Source organism: Pristiophorus japonicus, chromosome 10 (assembly GCF_044704955.1).
Source record: "Pristiophorus japonicus isolate sPriJap1 chromosome 10, sPriJap1.hap1, whole genome shotgun sequence".
Lineage (NCBI taxonomy): Eukaryota > Metazoa > Chordata > Chondrichthyes > Pristiophoridae > Pristiophorus > Pristiophorus japonicus.
The window spans coordinates 93,190,689-93,213,518 of record NC_091986.1 but is presented as its reverse complement, the minus strand read 5'-3'; the positions used below and the strand labels follow the sequence as shown (position 1 = coordinate 93,213,518).

The 22,830-nt window shown below is 45.2% G+C and overlaps 1 protein-coding gene across 1 annotated transcript in view; it reads right to left on the bottom strand.

Moving 5' to 3' along the window:
- LOC139274608 (uncharacterized) overlaps window positions 1-21,208 on the bottom strand; it is a 128,067-nt gene extending 106,859 nt beyond the window's left edge. Inside the window, 4 exon segments of the mRNA XM_070891285.1 lie at window positions 14,635-14,760; window positions 15,124-15,269; window positions 19,437-19,585; window positions 21,194-21,208. Coding sequence (XP_070747386.1) covers window positions 14,635-14,760; window positions 15,124-15,269; window positions 19,437-19,585; window positions 21,194-21,208 — 436 coding nt within the window.
- Between the last annotated feature and the right edge of the window lie 1,622 nt (window positions 21,209-22,830).

The following is a 22,830-nucleotide window of genomic DNA, read 5'->3' as shown; positions in this document are numbered from 1 at the left end:
CTCGAACATCTCCTCATCCTGTTGTATTTCTTTCATGCTATGTAGTCTCTGGGGATTTCTACTCATAGCTTTGAAAGCTGGCTTACGCTTCAATCGGCATGCCCAGTTTTCCTGCAGAAGAAACACTCTGCCTTCACATATGGACAACTTTGAGCAATGTGTTGTCCCAGGCATCAACAGCAGGACTTCAATGCTCTATTACCATTGCCAGTTTCTGAGACTTTGGGGCCCAACCGCCATTTAGTTTGAACCTGCAGGCAATTCATGTCGGTTGTCTGTCAACTGAAAATAGTCTGAAATTCTCGGGAATATTGGTCGGACATGCTCATTGACATAGCTGTCTGACAAGCAAAATCAAAAGTCAAGTTAGGCGTTGTCAATAACTTTCTTCTGATCGCATCATTTTTCATCCCACAAACAAAGCGGTCACGCAATGCTCGGTCCTGAAAGTTTCCGAAATTAAAGTGAATAGATAACTTTTTTAATGCTACAATGTACTCACTGATATTTTCTTCGGCCTTCTGATTTCGTATTCCAAAACAATAACTTTCAGCAATTTCCAAGGGCATGGGGCTGTAGTACTGTTCTAACTTAGTTAGAATCTGCTTTAGGTTTGCGTCCTTTGGCTTGTCAGGCACAAGCAAATTTATCAGGATTTCATACACCTCGGGCCCTGCTTCAGTTAAGGAAATAGTCCTTTTTTGTTCCAACACCACCCAGTTATTGTTTTCATCATCGGGGTGTTTGATGATATTATTTGCAGTGAAAACCATTTCTAGCCGATCCACATACGCTCTGAAACTTTCACGGTCACGCTGAAACTCCCCAAATGTCCTATTACTCCCATAGGCGCGGCCTTCTGGACTCTGGCAGTTCAAACAAGTGTGCTTGTAAATTACCTCGGATTTGTAGCTGTTAATCAAAACCGATAAGCTCTCAAAGTCTCTCTGCTGGCTGGCTGAATGCTCCACCAGCAAAAATTTCAGCTTTGTTTTATCTGTTTAATCCCATCATCGTCACCATTGTGATATTTCCAGAGAGCTCACAGCAAACACAGTCTTTAAGATGGCAGAAGCTTCCTGAAGTCAACTTGTCACGTGGCGTGGTTTCTTTATTATAAACAGCACTGGCTGCAGTAAAACAGGAGTCCATGGTGTGGAGCTACAGACATTACAGTCTCCAAGTGTTTGGAACAATCAAACCCTCAGTGTAGTGACTACACACTCTAAAATGAACTTTCAAATGCAATGTGGTCATGGTTATTTTAAATATCGTGTCCGAAGACACATTGTGGATCATGTCATCAGACCGGCACCATTTAATAGGGCCGGGTAATGAGCAGGTGGGTTAACATAAGAACATAAGAACATAAGAACATAAGAAATGGGACCAGGAGTAGGCTATACACCCCCTCGAGCCTGCTCCACCATTTAATACGATCATGGCTGATCCGATCATGGACTCAGGTCCACTTCCCTGCTCTCTCCCCATAACCCTTTAATCCCTTGTCGGTTAAGAAACTGTCTATTTCTGTCTTAAATTTATTCAATGTCCCAGCTTCCACAACTCTCTGAGGCAACAAATTCCACAGATTTACAACCCTCTGACAGAAGAAATTCTTCATCTCAGTTTTAAATGGGCGGCCCTTTATTCTAAGATTACGCCCCTTGTCAAGCTGCCTCATAATCTTATACGTTTTGATAAGATTGCCTCTCCTGAATTCCAATGAGCCCAACCTCCTCAACCTATCCTCATAAGTCAACCCCTCATCTCTGGAATCAACCGAGTGAACCTTCTCTGAACTGCCTCCAAAGCAAGTATATCCTTTTGTAAATATGGAAACCAAAACTGCATGCAGTATTCCAGGTGTGGCCTCACCAATACCCTGTATAACTGTAGCAAGACTTCCCTGCCTTTATACTCCATCCCCTTTGCAATAAAGGCCAAGATTCCATTGGCCTTCCTGATCACTTGTTTTACCTGCATACTAACCTTTTGTGTTTCATGCACAAGTACCCCCAGGTCCCGCTGTACTGTAGCACTTTGCAAATTTTCTCCATTTAAATAACAACTTGCTCTTTGATTTTTTTCTGCCAAAGTGCATGGCATCACACTTTCCAACATTATATGCCATCTGCCAAATTTTTGCCCACTCACTTAGCCTGTCTATGTCCTTTTGTAGATCTTTCATGTCCTCCTCACACATTGCTTTTCCTCCCATCTTTGTATCGTCAGCAAACTTGGCTATGTTATACTCGGTACTTTCTTCCAAGTCGTTAATATGATTGTAAATAGTTGGGGTCCCAGCACTGATCGCTGTGGCACCCCACTAGTTACTGATTGCCAACCCAAGAATGAATCATTTATCTTGACTCTCTGTTTTCTGTTAGTTACCCAATCCTCTATCCATGCTAATATATTACCCCCAACCCCATGAACTTTTATCTTGTGCAGTAACCTTTTTATGTGGCACCTTGTCAAATGCCTTTTGGAAGTCCAAATACACCACATCCACTGGTTCCCCTTTATCCACCCTGTTCATTACATCCTCAAAGAGTTCCAGCAAATTTGTCAAACATGATTTCCCCTTCATAAATCCATGCTGACTCTGCCTGACCGAATTATGTTTATCCAAATGTTTTGCTACTGCTTCTTTAATAATGGACTCCAACATTTTCCCAACCACAGATGTTAGGCTCTCTGGTCTATAGTTTCCTGCTTTTTGTCTGCCTCCTTTTTTAACGAGGGGCGATACATTTGCAGTTTTCCAATCTGCTGGGACCTCCCCAGAATCCAGAGAATTTAGGTCAATTACAACCAATGCATCCAGTATCCCTCCCTCTCTTAAGACCCTAGGATGCAAGCCATCAGGTCCAGGAGATTTATTCACCTTTAGTCCCATTATCTTACTGAGTACCACCTCCTTAGTGATTGTGATTGTGCTAAGTTCCTCCCCCACCCCCCATAGCCCCTTGATTATCCATTGTTGGGATAGTGTTTGTGTCCTCTACTGTAAAGACTGATTCAAAATATTTGTTCAGAGTTTCTGCCATCTCCATGTTCTCTGTTACTAATTCCCCAGTCTCATCCTCTAAGGGACCAACATTTACTTTAGCCACTCTTTTCTTTTTTATATATCCATAGAAACTCTTGCCATTTGTTTTTATATTTCGTGCTAGTTTAATTTCATAGTCTATCGTCCCATTCTTAATCATTTTTTTCGTCATTCTTTGCTGGCTTTTAAAAGCTTCCCAATCTTCTGTCCTCCCACTAGTTTTGGCCACTTTGTATGCCCTTGTTTTTAATTGGATACTGTCCTTTATTTCTTTAATTGGCCACGGATGGCTATCTTTCCTTTTCACCCTTTTCTCCTCACAGGAAAATATTTTTCTTGAGAATTGTGAAATATCTCCTTAAATGTATGCCACTGTTCATCAACCGTCCTACACTTTAATCTATTTTCCCAGTCCACTTTAGCCAACTCTGCCCTCATACCTTCATAGTCTCCTTTAGTTAAGCTTAGTACACTGGTTTGAGATCCAACTTTCTTACCCTCCATCTGAATTTAATATTCAACCATGATATGATCACTCATTCCAAGGGGATCCTTTACTAACATAGAAACATAGAAATTAGGTGCAGGAGCAGGCTATCCGGCCCTTCGAGCCTGCACCACCATTCAATAAGATCATGGCTGATCATTCAACCTCAGTATCCCTTTCCTGCTTTCTTTCCATACCCCTTGACCCCTTTGGCCGTAAGGGCCATATCTAACTCCCTTTTGAATATATCTAATGAACTGGCCTCAACAACGTTCTGCGGTAGAGAATTCCACAGGTTAACCAATCTCTGAGTGAAGAAGTTCTCCTCATCTCGATCCTAAATGGTTTACCCCTTATTCATAGACTGTGACCCCTGGTTCTGGAACTCCCCAGCAACGGGAACATTCTTCCTGCCTCTAACCTGTCCAATCCCATCAGAATTTTCTAAGTTTCTATGAGATCCCCTTTCATTCTTTTAAACTCCAGTAGATACAAGCCCAGTTGTTCCAGTCTCTCCTCATATGTCAGTCCTGCCATCCTGGGAATCAATCTGGTGAACCTTCACTGTACTCCCTCAATAGCAAGAATGTCCTTCCTCAGATTTGGAGACCAAAACTGAACACAATATTCCAGGTGTAGCCTCAGCAAGGCTCTGTACAACTGCAGTAAGACCTGCCTACTCCTATACTCAAATTCTCTATCTATGAAGGCCAACATGCCATTTGCCTTCTTTACAGCCTGTTGTACCTGCATGCCAAACTTCAAAGACTGATGTACCATTATACCCAGGTCCCGTTACACCTCCCCTTTTCCTAATCTGTCACCATTCAGATAATATTCTGTCTTCCTGTTTTTGCCACCAAAGTGGATAACCTCACATTTATCCACATTATACTGCATCTGCCATGAATTTGCCCACTCACCTAACCTTTCCAAGTCACCATGCAGCCTCTTAGCATCCTCCTCACAGCTCACACTGCCACCCAGCTTAGTATCATCTGCAAACGTGGAGATATTACATTCAATTCCTTCAACTAAATCATTGATGTATATTGTAAACAGCTGGGGTCCCAGTACTGAACCCTGTGGCATCCCACTCTGCCATTCTGAAAAGGACCGGTTTATTCCGACTCTCTACTTCCTGTCTGCCAACCAGTTCTCTATCCACGTCAATACATTACCCCCAATACCATGTGCTTTAATTTTGCACACTAATCTATTGTGTGGGACCTTGTCAAAAGCCTTCTGAAAGTCCAAATACTCCACATCCACTGGTTCTCCCTTGTCCACTCTACTAGTTACATCCTCAAAATATTCTAGAAGATTTGTCAAGCATGATTTCCCTTTCATAAATCCATGCTGACTTGGACCGATCCTGTCACTGCTTTCCAAATGCATTGCTATTTCAACTTTAATAATTGATTCCAACATTTTCCCCACTACCAATGTCAGGCTAACTGATCTTTAATTCCCTGTTTTCTCTCTCCCTCCTTTATTAAAAAGTGGTGTTACATTATCTACCCTCCAGTCCATAGGAACTGATCCCAGTCAATAGAATGTTGGAAAATGATCACCAATGCATCCACTATTTCTAGGGCCACTTCCTTAAGTACTCTGGGATGCAGCCTATCAGGCCCTGGGGATTTATCGGCCTTCATTCCCTTCAATTTCCCCAACACAATTTCCTGACTAATAAGGATTTCCTTCAGTTCCTCCTTTTCGCTAGACCCTCGAACCCCTAGTATTTCCAGAAGGTTATTTGTGTCTTCATTAATGAAGAGAGATCCAATGTATTTGTTCAATTGGTTTGCCATTTCTTTGTTCCCCATTATAAATTCACCTGATTCTGACTGCAAAGGACCTATGTTTGTCCTCACTAATCTTTTTTCTCTTTATATATCCATAGAAGCTTTTGCAGTCAGTTGTTATGTTCCCAGCAAGTTTCCTCTCATACTCTATCTTCCCCCTCCTAATTACACCCTTTTTCCTTCTCTGCTGAATTCTAAATTTCTCCCAGTCCTCAGGTTTGCTGCTTTTTCTGGCCGATATATATGCCTCTTCCTTGGATTTAACACTATCCCTAATTTCCCTTGTTAGCCACGGTTGAGCTACCATCCCCATTTTATTTTTACTCCAGACAGGGATGTACAATTGTTGAAGTTCATCCATGTAATCTATAAATGTCTGCCATTGCCTACCCACTGTCAACCCTGTAAGTATCATTTGCCAGTCTATTCTAGCCAATTGATGTCTCATACCATCGAAGTTACCTTTCCTTAAGTTCAGGATCCTAGTCTCTGAATTAACACTGTAACTCTCCATCTTAATAAAGAACTCTACCATATTATAGTCACTCTTCCCCATGGGCCCTCGCACAACAAGATTGCTAATTAGTCCTCTCTCATTGCACAACACCCAATCTAGGATGGCCAGCTCTCTACTTGGTTCCTCGACATATTGGTCTAGAAAGTCATCCCTAATACATTCCAGGAAATCCTCCTCCACCGCATTGCTACCAGCTTGGTTAGCCCAATCTATATGTAGATTAAAGTCACCCATGGCGATCAGTTATTAATCCTGTTTCATTACACAGGATAGCCTGCCCCCTGGTTGGTTCTGCTACATACTGCTTAAGGAACCCATCCCTTTTGTACTCTATGAACTCTTCCTCAAGGCTACCCTGACCAATTTGATTTGTCCAATCAATATAGAGATTGAAATCACCGATAATTATTGCTGTTCCCTTTTTTTACAAGCCCCCACTATTTCCTGGTTTATACTCCAACCAACAGAGTTGCTACTGTTAGGGGGCCTATAGCTGACTCTTACCAGTGACTTTTTCCCCTTATTATTCCTTATCTCCACTCAAACTGTTTCAACATCCTGATCATTTGAGCCAATATCGTTTCTCACTATTGCAGTGATTCTATCCTTTATCAATCGAGCTATCCCACTTCCTTTTCTTTTCCGTCTGTCCTTCCGGATTGTCAAGTACCCCTGAATATTTAATTCCCAGTCCTGATCACCTTGCAACCACATCTCTGTGATGGTTATCAGATCATACCCATTTGTATTTATTTGTGCCGTCAACTTATCTATTTTGTAACGACTGCTACATGCATTTCGACAAAGTGCCTTTAAATTTGTTTTTTTTACCCTTTTTTCCTGCTTGTTTCCTCTCTCCTTAAAACTCACTTTCTTTATTTTTGCATTCTAATTCCAGCTTTACTCCCCTCCCTACTGAATCTATTTTCAGGTTCCCATCCCCCTGCCAAGCTAGTTTAAACCCTCCCCAACAGCACTAGCAAACCCCCCGTGAGGATATTGGTCCCGGCTCTGTTGAGGTGCAACCCATCCGGCTTGTACAGGTCTCACCTCCCCCAGAAGTGGTCCCAATGCCTCAGAAAACTAAAGCCCTCCCACCTGCACCATCTCTCCAGCCATGTACTTATCTGCTCTATCCTCCTATTTCTGTACTCACTAGTTCGTGGCACCGGGAGTAATCCGGAGATTACTACTTTTGAAGTCCTGCTTTTTAGGCTCCATTAGTGCAAAGTCCATTTCTGCAGTGAGATGGAAGCAAGAATGGGGTCGTGACACGCCACAGTGACCGCCCGGACTGGACCTGCCCAGGTAAAGAAAATTCCAGCCATTGATTATAAAGTTTACATTACACTTAACAAGAGCTGTAACCTTTAGCTGGAGCTGCAGTTTTCAACAGTGTTGATGTAATAGCTATTTGCTGATTCATTCTTCTTAAGAAGGTAGTGAATGAGGTTTTCTCTACTCTTAGTTATGATCCTTTTCCAATAAATGGCATTGAGATTGATTCATGTTCTGAGCCTCAATTGGCAACTTCCTGCAGATAAGGACGCGGGGGAGAAATTGGCCCCCTTTGTGCCTGCCGTTCGCGCCTCCGGGGGGGCGATAGCGGGATGCTAACAGCTTACCCGACGCGGCAAAATTACCGACTCTCGTGAACTTGCATGGCAGGTTAGCACTAATGGTAAACCTTACCGTCTCGATCTCCTGCGCCCCAGAGATTGTGACATCATAAATTTGCTTCCGCCCCCTGCAAGCATCTCTGGGCATCAACAACGACAACTGCAGGAGGTACCTCAGTGTCCTACACCTGGGAGCTCTTCGAGTGTCAACGCAAAGAGTGTGAAGAGATCAAGTGCAGGCAGCGGAAGGAGCGCTCGGCAAATCAGCCACACCCACCCCTTCCCTCAATGAATGTCTGTCCCACCTGTAACAGGGTCTGTGGCTCTCGTATTGGACTGTTCAGCCACCAAAGAACTCACTTTGGGAGTGGAAGCAAGTTTTCCTCGATTCCGAGGGACTGCCTATGATGATGATGATGATGACACCATGCACACAGTATACTTGAAACCTAACACACGATGATGCAGATGAGTTTTAGCTAAGAATTAAATGTATCAAGAAAGGGCAGAGATTTTATTTACCTTTTAATCTCATGAATTTAAATATCATCATAGCCACCATTATTTTTGTGTAAATCCAAGTTATTGACTTGATGGGGTGGAGGAGCTGTGACAATCAACTTTTCACGGTTTTGTCGAGGGTATTTGCAGAGCATTGCAATAGTCCCAGGAAATTATGTTGAGGCATGAATATTGGCGTATTTCACTTACACCATAATTTCCTGGGATTTTTGAGTTGGGAAACAAACCCAACACCTTAGTTGCTGAGTTTACAATGGTACAAGTCTCCAGGAATTTCAGGGCCTCTATGTTGGGGACACAGTAAAACTATTTTTATATGGTGCAATATATTTAGATATTTTGTTGCCAGTTGCCAGTCTTGCCTAGGTCGGTCAGTGCTGAGTTATCCGCTTTGGACATAATTCAGGAGTGGCGCAAATCAAGCAAGCTCCATGCCCAATTCTCTGATCTGTGCTCCTGGCAGGTAACACTCTACAGGCTCATCAATAAGGCATTTTCTGTTGAATGCACTAGCCTGGTAATTGTGCTGTGCAAAATCGATGTAAATCTCCACAATGTGCGCTCCCACAGCAGAGCCCGGCCATTGGGAGCACAGATTGTGAAATTTGACCAGGTTAAACATCAAGGGCTACACATGTGATTTCCTGATACACACTCCTGGGTTATGGCTCTGTGCCAGGAACAGTTATCACAAAATTTTCCATTTATTGTCCAAATACTGAATGGCTTGGAATTTGCGGTCAGCGGTGAAGCAACTGCATTTGCTGGTGGCCCCGAAAAGACCTGCCTACAGAAATCTCGACATCTCTGTCGCAACAGCTTTGCCTTTTTCAATACATAAGTGATTTCAGTGCAGCATAGTGGGGATGCCCTAATGTGATCTGCTGTTACATCAACAATCTCACGAAAGAGCCAATCACATTGCAGAGTTCTCAGAGACAGGGAAGCAGGAAACGAGAACCTTATTTTACCCTGACTTTTAAAAAAATGTTACAGAGAGCAAAATAATGATTGAGGCTCTCATGTGGGGTTAAGGAAGAATCTAAAATATCATGAACAAATTGTAGTTGTTATCATAATGGAGAAATTTGACAAAATTAAAGTGAGCTATTTAGGGCCATATTGTTTGTTAAGCAGTCACCTATGCTGTTCAAACCACGGTTACACCTAGTCCAACAAGGTCTAACATTTAATGGGTTATTTAACAGTGATATTACTGTGGAAAAGCCCAAGGCCCCCATATTGGTAGCCTTACTGCCTATTGCCGCCTGCTGCTGCTGACTACCGCCGAGTTTTCCTGCCGTTTTCCTCTTGCTCCCAGTTTCCACTTGGGCTGGAATGGGCGCTAGGGGAGCACCGCCGGGAACCACCCGCTGACGTCCTCTGGTGGCCAAGTCGCGTAAGTGGCCTCCCGCCCACCGAGATGCCAGATTGGTGTGGGTGGGAGTCGGCAGGAGTTGGTGCCAGCAGGGGAAAGGACTGTTGCATGGAATCTGTTCTTACCCTGACGGTAGATATGAAGACCTGCAAGAAAAGGTGAGTGAACATCTTTAATAATTTTCTTTACAGCGACTTACCTGGGTGGGGTCCCCTGAAGGTGTTCCGGTGTTTTTTTTTCTTTGGCGGTAATGTTTTTTAATTTTCAGAGTTCCCCCTCCCTGGGCCCGACTCCATCCTCGGTGTCACTTGGGCGGCAAGCTCATTTGCCACCGAGATTGAGAGCTCCCGCCTGCTGCCACCCAGATTGATGGTGTAAGCCATTATTTTGCCGCCGAGCGGTACTGTCACCACTTTTAGAGGAATCCTTCAGGCAAAATATCCCCGGTCTCTCGGCAGCCATTGGCGGTTCTTTGGGCGGCAAATGGGCGGGCCTTGCAGCTCATGAAAACCGGGGCCCAAGTGTTTGTTAGTTTCACCGATTTCACTGATTACAGTGATGGCTTTGGGGGTGGTGGGGGAGCAACGGTCACAGAGTAGAAAGTATCAGAGTAGTGAATGACTGACCACAACTTCAGGATTTCCGTGTTTAGATGCGCATGCGCTACATCCTGAAGTTGCAGTCAGTTTCAAAGAGGTAATAACGGCGAACAATGTCAATTCGCTGTTATTACCCACCGCAAATATGGCCATGTTAAAATAGAAAACATAGAAATTTAATACAAATATATTAAGCACCAATATGAAAATAATACACAGTGTAATTTTCAGGTTATACAAGCTTAGATTTCTTTGCATACTTGGGTGATTGTTGCCAAAGAATAATTCCAAGGTCGAGAGCAATACATCACCTGTTTATCATATGTTTAGCCGTTCTGTTAAATTTTCAATCCATGCTGGTGGCAAACAATCTGCCCATGACTTTCGAAGATAAAATAGTGGCAGTAGAGGGTGTTTTCCATCAGCAAGTACTCGAGAAATTTAGCTTATTTGGTTTTAATTAATAGAAAATAGGTGCAGGAGTAGGCCATTGGCCCTTCTAGCCTGCACCGCCATTCAATGAGTTCATGGCTGAACATGCAACTTCAGTACCCCATTCCTGCATACTTGCCATACCCCTTGATCCCCCTAGTAGTAAGGACTACATCTAACTCCTTTTTGAATATATTTAGTGAATTGGTCTCAACAACTTTCTGTGATAGAGAATTCCACAGGTTCACCACTCTCTGGGTGAAGAAGTTTCTTCTCATCTCGGTCCTAAATGGCTTACCCCTTATCCTTAGACTGTGACCCCTGGTTCTGGACTTCCCCAACATTGGGAACATTCTTCCTGCATCTAACCTGTCTAAACCCGTCAGAATTTTAAACGTTTCTATAAGGTCCCCTCTCATTCTTCTGAACTCCAGTGAATACAAGCCCAGTTGATTTAGTCTTTCTTGATAGGTCAGTCCCGCCATCCCGGGAATCAGTCTGGTGAACCTTCGCTGCACTCCCGCAATAACAAGAATGTCCTTCCTCAGGTTAGGAGACCAAAACTGTTCACAATACTCCAGGTGTGGCCTCACCAAGGCCCTGTACAACTGTAGCAACACATCCCTGCCCCTGTACTCAAATCCCCTCGCTATGAAGGCCAACATGCCATTTGCTTTCTTAACCGCCTGCTGTACCTGCATGCCAACCTTCAATGACTGATGTACCATGACACCCAGGTCTCGTTGCACCTCCCCTTTTCCTAATCTGTCACCATTCAGATAATAGTCTGTCTCTTTGTTTTTACCACCAAAGTGGACAACCTCCCATTTATCCACATTATACTTCATCTGCCATGCATTTTCCCACTCACCTAACCTATCCAGGTCGCTCTGCAGCCTCATAGCATCCTCCTCGCAGCTCACACTGCCACCCAACTTAGTGTCATCCGCAAATTTGGAGATACTACATTTAATCCCCTCGTCTAAATCATTAATATACAGTGTAAACAGCTGGGGCCCCAGCACAGAACCTTGCGGTACCCCACTACTCACCGCCTGCCCTTCTGAAAAGTACCCATTTACTCCTACTCTTTGCTTCCTGTCTGACAACCATTTCTCAATCCATGTCAGCACACTACGCCCAATCCCATGTGCTTTAACTTTGCACATTAATCTCTTGTGTGGAACCTTGTCGAAAGCCTTCTGAAAGTCCAAATATACCATATCAAATGGTTCTCCCTTGTCCACTCTACTGGCAACATCCTCAAAAAATTCCAGAAGATTTGTCAAGCATGATTTCCCTTTCACAAATCCATGCTGACTTGGACCTATCATGTCACCTCTTTCCAAATGCGCTGCTATGACATCCTTAATAATTGATTCCATCATCTTACCCACTACGAATGTCAGGCTGACCGGTCTATAATTCCCTGTTTTCTCTCTCCCTCCTTTTTTAAAAAGTGGGGTTACATTGGCTACCCTCCGCTCGATAGGAACTGATCCAGAGTCAATGGAATGTTGGAAAATGACTGTCAATGCATCCGCTACTTCCAAGGCCACCTCCTTAAGTACTCTGGGATGCAGTCCATCAGACCCTGGAGATTTATCGGCCTTCAATCCCATCAATTTCCCCAACATAATTTCCCGACTAATAAGGATTTCCCTCAGTTCCTCCTCCTTACTAGACCCTTTGACCCTTCTTATATCCGGAATGTTGTTAGTGTCCTTCTTAGTGAATACCGAACCAAAGTACTTGTTCAATTGGTCCGCCATTTCTTTGTTCCCCGTTATGACTTCCCCTGATTCTGACTGCAGGGGACCTACATTTGTCTTTACTAACCTTTTTCTCTTTACATGCCTATAGAAACTTTTGCAATCCGTCTTAATGTTCCCTGCAAGCTTTTTGTCGTACTCCATTTTCCCTGCTCTAATCAAACCCTTTGTCCTTCTCTGCTGAGTTCTAAATTTCTCCCAATCTCCGGGTTCGCTGCTATTTCTGGCCAATTTGTATGCCAGTTCCTTGGCTTTAATACTATCCCTGATTTCCCTTGATAGCCACGGTTGACCCACCTTCGCTTTTTTATTTTTATGCCAGACAGGAATGTACAATTGTTGCAGTTCATCCATGCGGTCTCTAAATGTCTGCGAATGCCTATCCACAGTAAACCCTCAAGTATCATTCACCAATCAATCCTAGCCAATTCCCGCCTCATACCTTCAAAGTTACCCTTCTTTAAGTTCTGGACCACGGTCTCTAAATTAACTGTTTCATTCTCCATCCTAATGCAGAATTCCACCACATTATGGTCACTCTTCCCCAAGGGGCCTTGCACAACGAGATTGCTAATTAATCCTCTCTCATTACACAACACCCAGTTTAAGATGGCCTCTCCCCTAGTTGGTTCCTCGACATATTGGTCTAGAAAACCATCCCTTATGCACTCCAGGAAATTCTCCTCCATCGTATTGCTTCCAGTTTGGTTAGCCCAATCTATGTGCATATTAAAGTCACCCATTATAACTGCTGCACCCTTATTGCATGCACCCATAATTTCTTGTTTGATGCCCTCCCCAACATCACTACTACTGTTTGGAGGTCTGTACACAACTCCCACTAACGTTTTTTGCCATTTGGTGTTCTGCAGCTCTACCCATATAGACTCCACATCATTCAAGCTAATGTCATTTCTAACTATTGTATTACTCTCCTCTTTAACCAGCAATGCTACCCCACCTCCTTTTCCTTTTATTCTATCCTTCCTGAATGTTGAATACTCCTGGATGTTGAGTTCCCAGCCCTGATCACCCTGGAGCCACGTCTCCGTAATCCCAATCACATCATATTTGTTAACATCTATTTGCACAGTTAATTCATCCACCTTATTACGGATACTCCTTGCATTAAGACACAAAGCCTTCAGGCTTGTTTTTTTGACACCCTTTTTCCTTTTAGAATTTTGTTGTACAGTGGTCCTTTTTGTTCTTTGTCTTGCGTTTCTCTGCCCTTCACTTTTTCTCATCTCCTTTCTGCTTTTTGCTTTTGTCTCCTTTTTGTTTCCCTCTGTCTCCCTCCATTGGTTCCCATTCCCCTGCTATATTAGTTTAACTCCTCCCCAACAGCACTAGCAAACACTCCCCCTAGGACATTGGTTCCGGTCCTGCCCAGGTGCAGACCGTCTGGTTTGTACTGGTCCCACCTCCCCCAGAACCGGTTCCAATGCCCCAGGAATTTGAATCCCTCCCTGCTGCACCACTGCTCAAGCCACGTATTCATCTGCGCTATCCTGCGATTCCTACTCTGACTAGCACATGGTACTGGTAGCAATCCCGAGATTACTACTTTTGAGGTCCTACTTTTTAATTTAGCTCCTAGTTCCTTAAATTTGTTTCGTAGGACCTCATCCTTTTTTTACCTATGTCGTTGGTACCAATGTGCACCACTACAACTGGCTGTTCTTCCTCCCTTTTTAGAATGTCCTGCACCCGCTCCGAGACATCCTTGACCTTTGCACCAGGGAGGCAACATACTATCCTGGAGTCTCGGTTGCGGCCGCAGAAACGCCTATTTATTCCCCTAACAATTGAATCCCTTATCACTATCGCTCTCCCACTCTTTTTCCTGCCCTCCTGTGCAACAGAGCCAGCCACGGTGCCATGAACTTGGCTGCTGCTGCCCTCCCCTGATGAGTCATCTCCCTCAACAGTACTTAAAGCAATGTATCTGTTTTGCAGGGGGATGACCGCAGGGGACCCCTGCACTACCTTCCTTGCACTGCTCTTCCTGCTGGTCTTCCATTCCCTATCTGGCTGTGAACCCGTCTCCTGTGGTATGACCAACTTGCTACACGTACTACTCACGTCATTCTCAGCATCGTCGATGCTCCAGAGTGAATCCACCCTCAGTTCCAACTCCGCAACGCGGACCGTCAGGAGCTGAAGGTGGATACATTTCCCGCACATGTAGTCGTCAGGGACACTGGAGTCGTCCCTGAGTTCCCACATGGTACAGGAGGAGCATAATACGCGACCGAGCTCTTCTGCCATGACTTAACCTTTAGATAGGCAACAATAATGTTAAAGTTTACTCGCTGTTAAAGAGAAGAAAAAAAAACTACTCACCAATCACCAGCCAATCACTTACCTGTTTGGCTGTGACGTCACCTTTCTGTTTCTTTTTACTTCTTTTTTGCCTTCTCACCTAATGGTGAAAACATTTACCTGTAGAGTTTGTTGTCCAAGGTTCAGCCTCATCAAAATGAGCATCACCTCCAAGGCCTTCTCCAGGAGCAAAGGCATGGGCCAGTGTCTTACTGGGTCCATCAAATGGAACACCATCGCCATGCTCTAGCAAGAAATATTGAACAAATACGTCAGTAAAAAATAATTGGCAGCTAAGGATAAAAATATCGTAATATTTTGTTTGAACATCTGAAATCAAATAAAAGTTGTTGGAAACACACAATCAACCAATCAGCAGCTGTAAAAAGACAATGTTCATGTTTCGGGTGTGTACCCTTCATCAGACTGAAGGTCTGTTTTATCTCTTAGCCTTCAGACTGATGACGGGTACGCACCTGAAGCATCACAACCTGTCTTTTCAATATACAGATGCTGACTGGTCTACTGCGTATTTCCAGCATTTTCTTCTTTTATTTCTGATTGCCAGCATTTGCAGTTTTTACTGATAATTGTATTGTTTCAATATACCTCCAGGAGCAAAGATAATTTCAATGTCTGCCGTGGATTCTGATTTTGTAAATGTCAATGGAGTAACATCACTCCAAAGTTTGAAAGCCTGCTTCAAAACATCGTCCACAACGTCCTCCGATAAGTCATTTGTATATTGATTAACTCTGTGTAGAGACAAAGTCAATTACATCACTGTTCTAAAAACTTGAGGGGAAATTATTCTGATTGTACACAGTTGTGTCTAAGACCAATGTCTGTCCTTCAGAAAACATCTCAAAGCATCTGCGCCAGTCACTTCTATAGAATCATAAGGCTGGATTTTTCAGGGGTCAGCGGGCGTGATTGGTGGCGGGTTGGGTGGGAAAGTGCTTTTTATCTCCACCACTCAACTTTACCAAATGTCGAGTCTGCCTGCGCTGAGCAGATCTGACACACAGCAGTGGGAGAGGCAATTAAAATCATTAGTGGCTTGTTTACAGCCACTTATCAATTTTTTCCCCCAGTTTTTGGATTTGACAGGTCGCCCACTGGTTAAACGCTGAGCGTAGACCTCATCTGTGAAGCTGAGGCTGGAGGTCAGTGGCCATTGATTCAGCAGATGAGTTGAGAGCATCAAATGTCAAGTCAAAGCTTCCAGCTGATTGAGAAATGTTCCCATAACCACTAGCTTCTCCAAACTGCATTTCCACTACTGATTCATGATGCTGCAAGTCTTTACACAAGTCTCCATTCAGTTTGACCTCATTACCTCTCCCACCAGTGACAGATCACTTCTGTCATCTCTACTTCACCTGCCATCTATTCCAGCAGAATGGGTGCCCTTGAAAGTCTCTCACTTTGGTCTTCAGAATCCCACCACGATCAGCCCTAACACCAGCAGCAGCAGGCACACCAGCAGCAGCACCTTCCCTGCAATCAACTGATGCTGCACAGGACACAGGGCATCAACACCCGACCACATTGCTTCACTGGACACTGTACACACTGGCACCACCCCACACCAAACCATGAAGCATCCCTACAATGCCCAAGCTATTCCTTTCACACTCATCGCTATTGCGGAGGCTACCGTTATATCTCACTATTCACTGCAACTCACTAAGCCACTTCGAAAGGTGCACACAAATCTGTTCAAGAACACAATGCGATCTAAATAAAGGTTTGAATGTTTGATACCACAGTAACCGAAATTTTACATGAACATTGCATAAAGCACCAAAGTGTTCTGTTAGTTGGTATGATTGCACTAGGATGAGAGTGAGTGTGAGGGATGGCTAGTGAGATGGGGATGTGAGAATGTAGATAGAGAAGGATGGGTGGAGGTACAACGTAAGTTGGTGTGGGTAAGGGTGTGCAGGAGTAGGTTAGGGAAGGCACAGTGATGGGGATGTGCTGAGAGGCACAGCAGGATGCGGTTGAGTTTGGCTTTGTACTAATGTTTCATGATGTACTGAGATCATTGAAATGTATGCGGCATCCCTGCTTGTGCCCTCCTCTGCAATGTGCAACCAGGCTCTGTTAATCTCCTAGGGAGTAATCTTCCGGCCATTGGAAGGGAAGAGGACTAAACTGCGTGCTGTGACTCCCTGCATAAGCATATCGAGGGAGTCATGGGAGAGCCTGAGTTTGGCCCTGTACCTCTGTGCAGGGTGTATCTGTGTTTGCAGCACCTAGCTCCACATTTTCCTCAAATGCTGAACCCAGGGAATTAGATCTCAAAGGGTCTGCCTACTAATTCAGTTTGGAAGCTCAGCACAAGCACCTTGCGAATGTGTGCCAAGGTTTGGGGGCATCTATGGAGGAAACCTCAGTGTGCCGCCATACAGTGCTGCATGACCCTCTGCCTAAGCTGCAGACCACTATGCAAACCATGGTCTTCTACAGCAGATCCTCTTGGCCACGGTCCTTGTCATGTATGTACATTCTGTTTGTAGCCACCAGATGACGTTATTGTTGGAGGCCACTGAGCAGCACGCACATGGTGCTGTTCAGGTATAAAAGGCCAGCCATTTTGAGAGTCAGGCACTTTGGGCCTAAATAAAGCAGAGCCAAGGTTGTACCTTGCTTAGTTAAAGAGTACTCAGTTTGAACATTTATTGCATACATAACGTTTGGCGACGAGAATAAGAGAACCTTTGTTTGCAAAATGAACACGATTGGATTTTTAGAATGATTTGTGGAGGGAGAAGATTGGGCAGACTTTGTGAGCTGTTTGAACCAGTACTTCGTGGCCAACAAAATGAAGGGGGTCGACGATGCAGATCGGCGCCGGGCCGTGTTCCTCACTGTGTGCGGTTCAAAGATCTACGGTCTGATAAAGAATCTACTCATGCCTAGTGATCCAACAGGGAAAACGTACGAGGAGTTGTGTACATTGGTACGGGAGCACCTCAAGCCAGATGACGGCATCATCATCTCGAGATACACATGTTCGATCAGAGGGCCAGAACGTGGCGGAATTTGTTGCCGACCTGAGACGTCTAACAGGTTCGTGCAAGTTCGGGGCGGTGTTGGCAGACATGCTGTGGGACTTCTATGTTATCGGTATCAACCATGCGGTGATCCTGCACAAACTTCTGGTGGTGGAGGAGTTGGATTTAAAAAGGCCCATCCAGATCGCTCAATCATGTATAACGACGGACAGGAGTCTAAAGCAAATAGCGGTGAAGAACCGAACCTTGGCAAGTACTGTAAATGCGATTGATTCGGTATTCAGAAAATAAAGTAGTCCATGCCCACATGCAGCAAGACTTGGACGACAATCAGACTTGGGCTGATAAGTGGCAAATAACATTCGTGCTACACAAGTGCCAGGCAATGACCATCTCCAAGAAGCGATAGTCTAACCACCACCCCTTGACATTCGACGGCATTACCCTCCCTGAATCCCCCACTATCAACACCCTGGGGGTTACCATTGACCGGAAACTTAACTGGACTAGCCACATAAACACTGTGACAATGAGAGTAGGTATTCTCTGGCAGGTGTCTCACCTCCTGACTCCAAAAGCCTTTCCACCATCTACAAGACACAAGTCAGGAGTGTGATGGAATACTCTCCACTTGCCTGGATGAGTGCAGCTCCAACAATACTCAAGAAGCTCATCACCATCCAGGTCAAAGCAGTCTGCTTGATTGGCAGCCCAACCACCACCTTAAACATTCACTCCTTCCATATCTGGCGTACCATGGCTGCAGTGTGTCTAATCTACAAGATGCACTGCAGCAACTCACCAAGGCTTCTTCGGCAGCACCTCCCAAACTCGCGACCTCTACCACTTAGAAGGACAAGGGCAGCAGGTGCATGGGAACACTACCACCTCCACATTCCCCTCCAAGTCACAACATCCTGACTTGGAAATACATCGCCATTCCTTCATCGTCACTGGGTCAAAATTCTGGAACTCCCTCCCTTTACCACAAGGACTGCAGGTTCAAGAAGACAGTTCACCACCATCTTCTCAAGGACAATTAGGGATGAGTAATAAATAATGGCCTTGCCAGCGATGCCCACATCCCAGGAACTAAAAAAAAAACTCACACTATATGATAGACCTGTGGCAGCTTGGGGTGTGCAATAGATATTACCTTTTCAATATCATCCACCAAGAATCAAAGATTATACAGACTTCTTGGACATGTCCCCGTATAAGTATCTTGGACTGTATATTGAGCCAAAGGAGGCAGAGAAAGGATGGCTACATCTTGAGCACAATGGTACAAATGAACTTGATGTGTATGTCTTTTCTGATCCTCCTCTTCCTCCTCCAGAAGCAGTAGAAAGAGTAGTTTGCCTAGTGAGATAGACATGCATACCACTGTAGTTCTGGACAGTCAGAGCACCTTTGTGCAACACTCTCGGATTGGAGATCAGTTGCAGATTCGAAAAATAAATATTCCCCAAACACAGAAGGTGACAATTTGCTATATTACTGTGTAGAAACTTAATTTCAACATCTACTAAGCAGACTGCCTTTTAGAAAACTCATATGGCTACATGGACGTATGAAGCAGTGGCCCTTTTATAAGGGCGCTGAACAACTGGGACACAGTTCAGAGGCACTGGTTGCATTGAAGCCATTGGTGATTTTACATAATTTTCTGGGTCTTTACGAGCCTGCCCATGCCAAGTGTGCAGTCTCTCAGTGCCACATGTTCTACCCGGCTGCAGAACAGTGCGCAAAGCAGAATGGGCACAGAGTAATCTTAGTGTCGAAGTGAAGGACAATCTGTGTCATTTGTGCCTGATGTACTTGTTAGTGAGACCGATCCTCGCAAAATCGTCCAATGTTACTGAATGAACACGGCATGTCACATAACGAGAACTATACCTGTAGGTGAGATCCGTAGGTGACCACAGTTCTATTCCTGGAATAACAGAGAAATCTTTGGGATTAACTACTCCACATCGAGGACGCAGACCCAAAGTACTATTGACCAGGCTTTCAGTTATTTTCATATTGTAGGCTTTCTGTGTTTCCTAGATGCAAAAAAAGGGTTTATTTTCCAGAGTGATTAACTACACGAACATGTTTGTGTCCTTTTGCGCAGGCACAGTACGATATATGAGAAAGCCAGGTTGCCGAGCCTGGAGCTGGAGCTGCTTCTCGGGCTTTAGGGTTAAGTCTAGGACTTTTGCCCAGAATATCGCTGTGATTATCTACACAAACATTTTTGCGGCCTTCTGAAAGAGAGAAAATTAGAGGTGGGAGAGAGAGAGACTGGGGGAGAGAGCGAGAGCAAGACTGGGAGAGAGAGAGAGAGTGGGAGCGAGAGAATGACAGACAGACTGGGAGAGAGAGAGACTGGGGGGTTGAGAGGCAGAGAGAGAGAGGGAGACAGGGGGTGGAGAGTGTAAGAGACTGGGGGAGAGAGAGACTGGGGGACAGAGAGAGACTGAGGGAGAGGGAAAGAGAGAGATGGGGGAGTGAGAGAGACAGGGGAGAGAGAGAGACTGGGGGATTGAGATGGGGACTGGAGAATTGAGAGGGGGAGGAGAGAGAGACAGCAGGTGGAGAGAGTGCGGGAGACTGGGGGAGAGAGAGACGGGGGGCAGAGAGAGACTGGGGGATTGAGATGGGGAGAGAGAGAGAGACTGGGGAGAGAGAGAGTGAGGCGGGGGAGAGAGAGACTGGGAAAGAGAGAGAGATAGACTGGGGAGAGAGAAAGAGATGGGGAGAGAGAAAGAGACTGGGAGAGAGAGAGACTGGGAGAGATGGGAGAGAGAGAGAGACTGGGAGAGATGGGGGAGAGAGAGAGACTGGCAGAGAGAGAGAGAGATCAGGGAGTGAGAGAGAGAGAGAGAGACTGGGGGAAGGATAGAGAGAGAGATTGACAGGGAGAGATAGAGAGAGAGAGAGAGTTGGGAGAGAGATGGATAGTGAGATGGGGAGAGAGAGAAGGACCAGGCGAAAGAGGGAGACTAGGGGAGCTAGCGAGACCGGAAGAGACTGGTGGAGAGAGAGAGAGGAAGATAGACTGGGTGGTGGCGGGGGGGGGGGGGGGGCGGGTTGGAGGAGAGAGACAGAGGGAGAGACTGGGGAGAGATATAGTGAGAGAGAGAGAGAGAGAGAGAGAGACTGGGGGAAGGATAGAGAGAGAGAGAGAATGGGAGCGAGAGAGAGAGAGAGAGAGAGAGACAGTGAGGAGAGAGATAGATAAAGAGACGGGGTTAGAGAGAAAGACTTGAGGGAGAGAAAGAATGACTGGGGAGGAGAGAGAGAGAATGGGGGTGGGAGTCAGAGGCTGGGGGAGAAACTGGAGGAGAGAGAGAGAGATGGTCTATGCCATAAAGCTGCCTCGCCATACTAAGTGGTTCCACATCAACCAGTGCAAGCTGTATAACCCAGGGTCAGCCGAGCACAGAGGGCAGCCGGGAGGGGTGAACTGTCCTCAGGACGAGGACCCTCCATTGGCCACCTCCGACGGTGAAGGACCCACGGGGAATGTGGTAGGCTCAGAATCCGTGCCCATAGGGGCGTTGAATTGCAGTATTGGAGGGGCTATCCCACCCATCGTTTGGGATTCGGACACGCCCCAGTAACCCAAGCCTTGAGAAGGACCCTCCGTACACCACGGCCAAAGATACCGTGGTCACCGGCATCTGAGCCTCAGCGATTCTACCCGAGGAGAAGAGCAGCCCGGCAGGGAAGGCCAAAGGTCAGAAGTACAGAGGCCGCTCAGAGTAGGGACCCCTAGCCAGCCGCCTCCAGCGGTGAGGGTCTCACAGGAGCAGTAGCAACGAGCTGCCCCAGAGACAAGGGTCTCCAGCTCATTGGCTGCGGGGAAACCCTAGCATCCAGGCGGCTATCAGGCCGCACAAGGCATTGACCTGACAGAGATTAACCTGGCCACCCGGAGACGGGTGGCGGTTGTACAAAGCTCTAATTTTTAGTTTAAGGCAGCTGACTGCACCATTTTACATTTTAAATTTAGTTTAGAATTAAGATTTAGGTGATTGTTTTGAGTTTGTCTTGCGTGTCAGTCAGCCTGAGAGCAATTCTCAAGGGCAGGATCCAGACATTACCGGGTGATAGACAAACCTCAGGAGACCAATTGATGTTGTTTAATTTTAATTTATGTTTTTCCTTCTGCAATGTGATTGTATGTTGCCTACATGCTGGTGAATATAATGTAATTGAAATGAAATGTAACAGTGCTGAAATGCAATTGTAGTGATGGAACCCCCGCCAAGCTGGGAGGATGTAAATGTGAAAAGTTTGTACCTGTAAAGGGAAAATTGTGTATCTATGGTGATGTTGCATAAGTGTAATGCATATTTTGGGTATTAGTTTCGTTAATTTACGGGGAAGGTTATCTCTTGGAAGTCAGGAACTTTGCTCACCTGGCAGATGATACCATGAGTGGTATGGTATCACAGGGGGGAGTGTAGAATTTACCAATATTTCGCAAAAATTCCTGATACCTTTCCCATGCAGAGGAGAACAATCCCTTTCTGGACTTTTAAAATGGACGGAAAAAAACTTCGGGACACAAATTAATTTAAAGGGGCAGATGACGTCTGCAGGGGATAAAAGGGGCTGCATTCATGGAGACCCCCCCCAGTGTTTGGACTCATAGGAAAGGGAATTTAATTTGAAACTCGATGAACATTTTGATATCCTAGGAAAAACTCTGAGGAAGATACCTAAGAGCTTTACAAGTTTAAGGTCTCTAAAGGAGCATTTTGGTACAGACTGCCAGAACAGGGGAGTGAGACTTCACTCAGTTTGGACATTGGAGCTAATCAAATTGTCTGGGAAATGTTCACCCTCGAAACTTGCCCCTAGAAAACATTAGCATTTAAACAATCGACCATGGAAGAAACAGTATCACTCCACTCAGAAGATTCAAATGTCACATACCTACATATTCCAACACCTTTTCAACAGGCATAAAAATACCTGCTTCCTACCTTGAAACCGATTGTCTGTCCAAGTCTGTCACAGTCCCTTCATAATTCCAGTGTCTCGAACCAAGGGTGTGGGAGCGATTCAGAACCGCTCATATGAGGTCAGAAGGGAAAGCTGACCCCCTGAAAACCACCCCTTACAGTACACCAAAGAATCATTCCAGTGCTAGGCAGTGCAATGTTGGCGGTCACACACGATGGATCGGTGAACCGGCTGCTGCTCTGGATTGTCCCGGGCAATGGTCCCGCACTGTTGGGGAGGAGCTGGTTAGCTGAGATGAACTGGAAATGGGGGGATGTGCACGCCACGTCAT